The sequence below is a fragment of the Gasterosteus aculeatus genome, chromosome 4 (genome assembly GCF_964276395.1).
Source record: "Gasterosteus aculeatus chromosome 4, fGasAcu3.hap1.1, whole genome shotgun sequence".
NCBI classification, from domain to species: domain Eukaryota; kingdom Metazoa; phylum Chordata; class Actinopteri; order Perciformes; family Gasterosteidae; genus Gasterosteus; species Gasterosteus aculeatus.
The window spans coordinates 10,576,457-10,586,200 of record NC_135691.1 but is presented as its reverse complement, the minus strand read 5'-3'; the positions used below and the strand labels follow the sequence as shown (position 1 = coordinate 10,586,200).

At 41.9% G+C, this 9,744-nt stretch overlaps 1 protein-coding gene across 4 annotated transcripts in view; it reads right to left on the bottom strand.

The window, feature by feature from the left end:
- Nucleotides 1-9,744, bottom strand: part of spock1 (SPARC (osteonectin), cwcv and kazal like domains proteoglycan 1) — a 68,447-nt gene that overhangs the window by 6,430 nt on the left and 52,273 nt on the right. For all 4 annotated transcript variants that reach the window (XM_078102152.1, XM_078102150.1, XM_078102151.1 and 1 more), the window contains exons 6-7: nucleotides 8,776-8,908; nucleotides 6,298-6,418 (exon numbers count right to left, since the gene is read on the bottom strand). In XM_078102152.1, the coding sequence (XP_077958278.1) occupies nucleotides 6,298-6,418; nucleotides 8,776-8,908 (254 nt within the window). The remainder of the gene's footprint in view (nucleotides 1-6,297; nucleotides 6,419-8,775; nucleotides 8,909-9,744) is intronic.

Below are 9,744 nucleotides of genomic sequence, written 5' to 3'. Positions count from 1 at the left end.
AAAGCTGCAGAGATTTCTTCACAGTTCTGGCAGGTGTGGATTGGAGGCGGGGCTCGACAAGTATAAAACCCAATCAAGTCTCAGAATCACTTCCCAGAACACTCAGTTAAATGTAACATCATTTACAATAGATGATGGTATAAGATCTGTACCAGCGGGATGAGCTGCAGCCTTTGGAGAAAAAGTTGCCATTTCAGAGAAATAAAATCCTCTCACCGTTAAACACAAAAATAGACGTGTGCAAACAATGAATTACTGCTGGGAAATACCTTCTTATTCCTCCTCCTTCCCTCTTGCCTCATCTCTTCTGCTGCCTTTCAAATCAGCATCCTCATATCAGTAGGAACTGGCAGCCAAAAAACCCCACAAGACATCAGCTTTAAGGCCCCGGTATAAACTACCAATGTGAAATTATAATTCAGAAATAGTTTTTCTCCATTTCTGGCTTGATTGAGTTATGCTGACAGTTTGATTTGTCTACATTACAACAAATTACCAAACAGGACTTACTACTTCATCTTTGCATGGGGTCAGATGGCTTAGCACGTTATTCTCCACAGCAACGCTTCACAGCTCTTTCCTGGGGAACCTGCAGGCGTTGCCGGGCCAGACAACATGTGATCCAGCATCTGGGTCTCTTATCAGTCAAATGTTCCCGGGGAACCTTCAACAGCAAATCTGCTTCAAGCTCTATGAGCTCCACAGTCTCTACGGTTGAGTCCAGCAAGACATGATTGAGCACAACATCGTCTACCAACATATGGTGACAATCCCTCCACAGTCCCTCCAGGTTTGGGTGGTGTGATAAAGGCCTCCTCCAGACGACTTGAGATAGAACTCCAACCCTCACTAGTCGGGCTTTGTATCCCCAAATGAGTCGCCTTTATCATTTATAACCGATTAAATACATATGTAAAATGAAAGCGCAGAGGGTCTAAATCTAGATCTAAAAAGTGTGTGTGTAGGGAGGAGGGGGATCACCTTGAGACATCAGCAACACGATATGATCAGATCAAGATGAAAGGCAGTCGGAAAGGGAGGGAAGACAGATGGGAGGCGGCGGAGTGAGGTGACACTTTTTAACAAGGTAACAGAGAGAGATTTAAATGATTTAAGACAGTCAGGGAGGAGATATGAGGAATACAGAAGGTCAGATTTATTAAAGAGATACAAGGGTATGTTTGATTTGATCTGCCTCAAGCTATCAGCTCTCCAGAACACTCGGACTGACATTGAGTTAAGGTTATTCTAGATAATGATCAGTAATACACTGAGAGCACGGACAGGGCTACAGGTCATATGAGTGAGATGGTTACAAAGAGAGGATCAGAACCACTGTGACTTTTAGCTTTGGGAGTGAGACTACTTTTGTAAAATGACGGCATTTTAGGCAAAGTTCAGCCTAACAATGTTGAATGTAGGTTTTAATTGAGAGAGTTTACATGGAGGTTAGCATGAAAGGCGGTGCTGATGAATAAGGAAATGATACGAACAACAACAAAAAGGCCTCAAACCAAAACACAAATTGGTATTGTTTTCCTAAACAGTTCCAGATGACCAAAAGAAAAGCAAACGTTTTACTGAGCTGCCTTGTTTCTTGTTAAAGGACCTTACAAAGGTTATTATTCAATGAAGGATATTATTCAATGGAGAGAAGGGGCCTTTTTTACAGCCAATATTTAACTCAATTCCGTAAAAAAGCTGCCATCATTCCTGTGGTTTTACTAGTAGGACACAAAACGGGGATAATCAGGCAAAATAACTGAAAACCTTGGTTGTTTAGCTCTGATAGTGTTTGTATTATTATACTAAACATAAAAATAAATGTATCAATGCTACATTACATTGGGAAAATCACCCGTTCAACGTGATCTCCAAAACCTGTTATACCATGTATACGAAAATCTTGAACATACAAATTCGTAACAATACATACGAACTGGCGGGGGTTAACCACGCCCCTTGAGTGAACAACATGGCGGACCATGTTGGATTCTTGAGTGAACGTCTCTCCGCCATGTTGGAAATTTTGAGGGGGTTAGGGTTAGTATTCTATTCTTACAAGTTAACATTTATTTCTCGATAAAAATGCAATCATAACACGTATATTTTACATCGTTAGACTTCACAAAGTGTGTTTACGGTGTGCAGGTCCCCGTTCACTTTGAATAGGGTGACGTCATCAGTTGCAGTCCGTATTTATTTCGTATGTATCACTACGAATTTGTATGTTCAAGATTTTCACATACATTTTTACGAACAGGTTTTGGAGATCAGGCTGACCCGTTATAACTATTTTATTACTCCAAGCGGGTTAATTCAACTTAAAGAGACAATTTAGCTTCTTTGTTGTGATGCATGTTTGTTAACAAGTGCACGGCTGTTTTTTTTTTTTTTTTTTTACATCAGAAGAGATAGCATTGCTATTCATTTTGGATTTATTTAGCATTAACTGTGTAAGCAGCAACAGTGGCTTCGTTTTTCCAATTGGTCAATGAAGTCATCATTACAGTGTGAATGATATAATTTGCCCACATGACGCCCCTCCCTCAGGGGACTGGCTTCACCATGACAACATAAAGGTGGCTTGTGAGAATGTCAAAAACAGTGTTTTTTTTAAGCGCTTGAACAAATGACCACTGCAGCTTTTCTTTTGTGAGGACACAATAAAAATGCTCCACGGGCAATTTTCACACCAGTCAGCACTCTGGAAAAACACCCCTAAGCAATTGGCAAAGTGTTGAAGGAGGATGGGAAGTGTGGAGGCAGAAAAGAGCAGAACACAATCTGTGCACCTGTGTGCTCTCCGTGGAGCCGTACGACAGAATTGCCAAGAATTGAATTCAGCGAGCGGATTTAACCCCTTGAGCTTCTAACAGATCTCCATCACGTCTCTTTTCTTTACATTAGTTGAGAGAAAAAAAATATATATCTTTTATTATTATCTGTAAGCACAAACGAAAATCACCAGAAAGATCGCGTTGCGTCAGCTCGAGTCTTTGGTTTGGATGGGAGACTGATGATGTGCAGCGCTGCCTCGGGAAGAATATCAGATCAAATTAAATCTCAGTGTCTCCGTGTTAACCTTTGCTGATAAACAGAAAAACAGCACCAATGGATGTTTTCTGAGCAAATCAGGTTCATGCGATCTTAATTATTAATTTAAATAAAGATTAAACCAAATGTATCAATTAACGTAGACAATTAACCCATAATTATGGCCTAATCTTTTGGTAATTTGACAATTTCTCTCAGTAATTTGACAGATTCTGCCCCACGTCTATGTCGTTTTCAATAGTACAGACTTTAAAGTACCCATTTGTGTCATAAAAAATAATGTCAAAGATAAAAGGGTAGGAAAAGGGTTGACTGCTTTTATCAATTTTAAAGTACAGAAAGATGTGATAAATCCTAAACATGGAGTTTACTGTGACTGTAAAACGATGGATTGGAGGCTCGAGAGGAAAAATAAATGAGCGTACAGATAGAGATGGACAGCTGAGGAGAGATGCGAGTGACAAACAGGAAATGTTACCCACTAACACTGTGGAAAAAAGCTGGCAGCCAAAACTCAAAAAATGTATTTGAAGTCCCCCTATGTTGTCAAATAAAACAATATGTAACCCTTCAAATAAACAGCATATTGCGGCACACAATCTGTCATTTGTGTGTTTCCGGTTTGATTTTGTCATTCCCCAGTGTTGCTTCAGGTAACTTCCCCTTCTGACCCATGTGTGAATTATTTCTCCCGCCCTGATCAGCTTCACCTCTTCCCAAATACCTCCTCCTCCACTTGTGTCAGTTAGTGAAACCTGTCAGCTGGTTGTTGAATCTTCCTCTGCTTCCTTCTCAATCTCGATAGAATAGATCTATTGTCAAGGTGTCGCACTGCTTTCCTTTGTGTGTCAAAGCTGGAGACTCGCTGCCGTCTTTTCACACAAAGCGGTGGACGATGGTCAGTATACTTTCTTGTGTGTAATGATTTGGTACATTTTGCTTTTTAGTGAAGCAATGTTAACGCCGGGACTGACACTCCTCACATGAGAGCGTTATTCTTATAAATGTATTTTTTTTTACAATTTGGAAATCACCACTTTACCCTAAAGCTAATTTAAATGATATATTCATGTATACATTTCCATGCAAGATGTAATTACCTCATATTTCCGGGCATTATATCCATTACATTTCCAGTACTTGATGTTAATATTCCCACTATGAATTACTTCACATTTAAACGTGTGAATAAAAAGACGGCGAAGTGTGCGAGATCGCACCAGAGCGTAAACTACGGCCTGTTAAATAGAGAGTGGGGAGTGAGTAAGGGTTTGATTTCCAGCGCAGCCTTGAACACTAATCAGTGGAGTGCAAACAGGTGTTTCCAATCAGGCTAACGACCCGCTCCATCTTCCCCCGTTAGTTCATCTGAGAGCCGGCGGCTCGTCACGCCAGCGCGCGGGTCACTGATGGCTTCTGCCAACCTGAATTGGACAAACAAATTGGCATTTCATATTCTCGTGCCTTAATGAGTGTAATGTATTGTACTGGGATGCCGGTGATGGAAGTGCGCTTAGTGAACTACGGATGATAAAGTGTATAGAAATCCGAGCTGAGTGGGATCGGTGGCTTTAGGGAGGCTTCATCTGCGAGGATGCGACTACGCTATGAACGCATGTCCGACAAACAACCTGTGTGTCATCGTACCTTTGCTTGATTCAAACAGATAAGTGGCACTTTAATGAGATGAACTCTTCCTGTCTGGCTTCTTTCTGCTGATGTCAACTCGCCATGACACTAATGTCATCTGCCTTCCATACAGATGAGCACACACACACACACACACACACACACACACACACACACACACACACACACACACACACACACACACACACACACACACACACAATTTTTCTAATACCAGTAAAGATAAAAGTGTATCTACCAGCATTCCCAATCGTTCTTTGTGAGGGTTATTAAGATACTAAGGGTTACTAAAGTAAAAAAGTATCGATAGCATGTGTTTATTATTAAGATTATCTGCTCGCTAAAGATGTGTCCAAACAAACACTAAATATACAGATAAATACTGCTGTGTCGTGTTCGTTTGAGCCTTTGGCTTTCAGTAAACATAAAGGAGTGATTACACTAAGTGAACTGTTGCACTGGCTGTTACCATAGGAACACAATCTGACACATTCACTCACAGTGTTATATTGCCATCTCCATCTGTTTACCGTTTGTGTTGCTGAAATATTTGGAGCCGTTACTGTGCTGAAACTAGAGACATTCATGAGAAGAAGCTCCAGAGAGAGCGAGCGAGGAAATAGGAACACGAAGAAAGACTTAAGTTTAAACTAAAGAGGGAGCGAGAGTCAGATAGTGCTGGTTTAATGCTGCGTGATCTGGAAATGGATTATATTTCACTTCACACAAACTGTCCACTCCCAGACTCAAGCTCTTAGCAGACGAATCCCATAATTATAGATTCATCCAAACAAAGATGGGGAAGAACTAACTAGACAGCAGTCGAGTTTGTAAAACACTGGCTGGCTCTCTGTTCCCTCCGTCAGTCAGCCTCAGAGGAACGAAGATAAATGATTGATTGATAAATAAATAAAGCGAGCCGTGATAAATGATTAGAAATGAGAGGGATGAGAAATTACCTATGATGGTAGTATAGCGTCTCGTATAATCAAACATGTAATATTCTGAAAAGCTGTATAGATGGATGGTAGATACACTCACAACACACACACACAGGCACACAACGTTAAACCATCCCACTACTCGGCCATCTGGGAGTTAGGGAGTCTGTTACAATAACAATCCATCCTTTTCTCTGCCGCTTTCCTTTAGATTGCATTTTTCCACCAGAAAATATCTCCATTCATCTACCGAAATCCTATTTTCATGACAAACAATAAGACACATACACACTCACTCCATCACTGTTCACTGTAGCTGTCAGAAATCAGGTGTGAGGTGAGGGGGGCTGGTGGGAGGAAGAGAATAGCGTGAGAAAAGGGAGCGCTGACAGGAAAGGAATGGAACAATTTGAGGGATTAGTGGTGAAAGTGTGTGTGTGTGTGTGTGTGTGTGTGTGTGTGTGTGTGTGTATCTATCTGAAGCGTCCCCCTGAACTCAAAAGGTATTGACAAGCGACAGAAGAAATGGACATGAGAAAGAGAACTATGCCTTACTGTGCTACATCCTAAATGCAAGAGTCAGCCATCTGAAAGAAAGATTACTGAGTAACTCTGTTAATTTACACCAACAGAGAGACACACTACTCACCAGCCTTATCAGTCTTATGTGGTGGTTTGCTGGGCTGCTGGCCAGGCAAACAGGGACACGGCCCGTCACATTTGACCGAAATCGTCTTCCCAGACAAGCAGCTCTGGAACTCCAGCTTACACTGTGAAGACAGAACACAGACGCGAGTTAAGAGGATTTCTTTGAGAAACTCGAGCACTGCGAGGGGCCTGCAACTCCACATGTAGACATATGAAGACTTAATTAGTTCTCCGTCTGCACAACAGAAGTATGACGGCCTCTACGGGTCAGGAGGGTTTCTCTGACGTTTGGAATTGGAGATGAATAGAAGTGTAAACACTTTACTGGAGTTAAAAAAGGAAAATGTTGCCACCCGGTACTCCACATCAAAATATTGTTTTTTTGCTATGTGGCCTTACACAACAACTTCAAGCAATTGATTCATTGACCACATGTCTCACTGTTTTGTAACCGTCCTCCAATTACGACTGAATTTCCAACTTTCTTTGTTGAGCTGATTAAACGAAGGATTTCATGAGACAGGATTGGTAATTTATCCCCCCGATGAACAGATGTGTCCGTTACGCAGCCATGTAGACACAACATTAGACAGAGAGATGGTCAGTGACGTTCTATTATTAACTGCAGTGAAAAACCTAATGCAATGCACAACAAGCAAGATGGACTTCTTTGGAATGTAATTTAACAGTATAAATCTCATTTCAGGTAAGTGAGGGGTCAGCCATTGTTTGGACTAGTTTCTTTCCAAGAAAGAGGAATAATAAAAAATGAAATGAGTTATGTAAATTGTGTTTGCGAGGTGATGTTTTGACCGTGCACAAACATCCATACACATATCATGCATCCCTCACAAGCGAAGCCGTATCCTGCAGCCCTTTTATTTCCTATGTTGTAATTCAAACCCATCATTTCCTCCCTGTCGCCTCTTTGATAGCGCTGCTAATGTTGCTTAATGAAATTTGTTGACAAAGGAACAGCGGTATAACCTGCTGTCGACATACTGAATCACCCGTCTTGGGAAGGAGGGAGAAGGAGGGGAGAGCGAGAGAGAGCAGATGACCTCCCAGAGTCACTGTCAGCCCACTGTGAGGCCCCATGAATCTTTATTTATGTCTCTCTCCAGGGGTTAATGTGGTTTTGATGAAACAGTGTTTTAACACCTGACTCGCTGGTGAAGAAATAAAGGAGGAAGGGAGAAGCTAGACGAGGAAAGAGGAGCAGAGGAGAGGATGATTTAAGGGGAGGAAAGTAATGGACTAAACTTAGTGGGCCGAAGCCTCTCGGGGGGGGGGGAGGGCAGTGTCCTCTTAATAGGATATTGAGTGTGTGTGTCTGTTTCTGTGTGTGCGGTCACAACAAGGCAGGCATGTAATGCAATGATAAAACATGAATAAGCTTGTGACCAGCGGTCCACTGGTGAGCAGAGTTTAGGATGGGCCACCGGGACCTTTTTATTCCACCGGCGAACTGAACCCCACCAACAAAATTACCACAGAAACCAAAGGGACGTTGAAGCCCTCCCCTTCCTTTTGTTCCTCCCGCTGTTTCCCCTTTAATACCTTTCCTTAGCACAGCTTCAGGCGCAGAGCTCCTTAGTGAAGCCTATGTCGTGACTTCCTCATACACCTGCGATGGAACACGTAGTTTCATGCATCTGGTTTGGAGGCTTGACCTCCAAATCAAAGGGAAAACTACACAAACACCAAATGTCTGGAAATCCACTAATTCCCTGCAGAGCTGAGCTGAAAAATACGGGAGGACGCTCGGATGGACGTCAAGCTTCCCGGGCAAATAAAGACATGACCTTGTAACTGAACGGAAAGGTTTGCTTTTCTCGATTCTGTCTCCTGACATGCTGTCATAGAAATTAAGGAATAATACTGAAAAAGGAAGCACAATGTGCAGGTGTACTCACAGCTGGCTCTACTCTGACAATACACCTGTCACCAAACTTAGATTTAGCTCAAAAGATGTATTATGATGTACAGTTGTACAGTACTTCTGTAACCGTTATGACTGTGGATGTCAGTCTTTCATACCAAGGACGGACCCACAATGCTTCACTTCTTTATTTCTTTTTTTTTACAGCCGCCTACTTTTCTTCTTCAACGCCTCGATCTGATCTTCCTCTACTCATTTCCTTCTTGCCTTTCGTTTTTGCTCTATCGTGACTTTGTGACTTTGTGACTTTATGTTATTTCATACAGCTGAGAGTGAGATTATAGGCAGAGGTTATTATAGGGGGAAATGGGGCTGGAGTAATAAGAGAAGATAGAGGTTTAAGAGCTTTTTCAAATTGTCCTGAGGCCCTTCAAGCACTGCTTCTCTTGAAGCCATCCTGTCTTTATTTATGGTTAAAAATAAGCTGTATTATTGAAAAAAAATGAATGTGCTCAGAATCTGCAAAAGCGACACACTTGAGAAAGTAAATGGAGCAGAATAAGTTAATAAAAGATAATAAAAAAAGGGATGTCTCACCCAAGAGGAGTAAGTGTGTCCGTCAGATCCACACACAGGACCTGATTGGATGCCCGAGCACGGCCTACATTTCCCATGAGCACCTGCTTCGAGCCTGTGCTTGTGGCCTGCACCGCCTTTCCTGGGTTTCACACTGAGAGTGAGAGACAGATTTGAAGAAGTCATGAATCAGAATTTTACAAATACAAGGTCTCCTGCACATACATGAAAACATAAGACAATTCTATCCACGCTGAAGCTTAAGCCAGCTCTGTAGTCTGGTACATATTGTATTATAACTTTAACATTACTCTGATGCGTGCATGTGTGGGAGCACATTTAAGCGCAGGAATAACTTTCCACGCAGCAGGAATAGTTTCCCACTCGGCAGCTAGTTTGAAAAGTGTTTCTGGTTGTCAGGGTCAGCTGGAGCAGCGCGGCTCCTGATTGCTCCACCGAGACCTTGTCTATAACGAGCATAATTGCGTTGGACACAAATCTCGCAGCAATTTTCTGTCTAAGTGCTCCTACTGAACAACGCGTTGCCTCCTGATCCGTCGAGCAGATGGAATTAGCCGGGCCGACTCTTTACAGAGAATCTAATGTGTTGACGACAAACGATGCAAAGTGAACATCAACTACCTAAGTGACCAAGTGGAGATTCCAAAGTTAAGAAACCTCTAAATGCTAAATGCTCGTTTACTGGAATACTGATTTATTCATGACATTTTGGTGAGCTGAATTGGGAAATAACATATTTTCAGTATACAAACATACAGTGTCCACACCTACACACACACACACCTATTCCTAAAGATATAGAATATATCCCTTCAACGTTTTTTAATAATCATTGCATTAAGCATGCACACTGAACTGATGAATACAACGGGGCTGACAGATAAGGTAAGATGGAAGCATATTCAAACATTCAGGTCCACGTGAAAATATTTCCCCTGCTTTCGATGTGTTGAAGTCACAGGCGTGGTT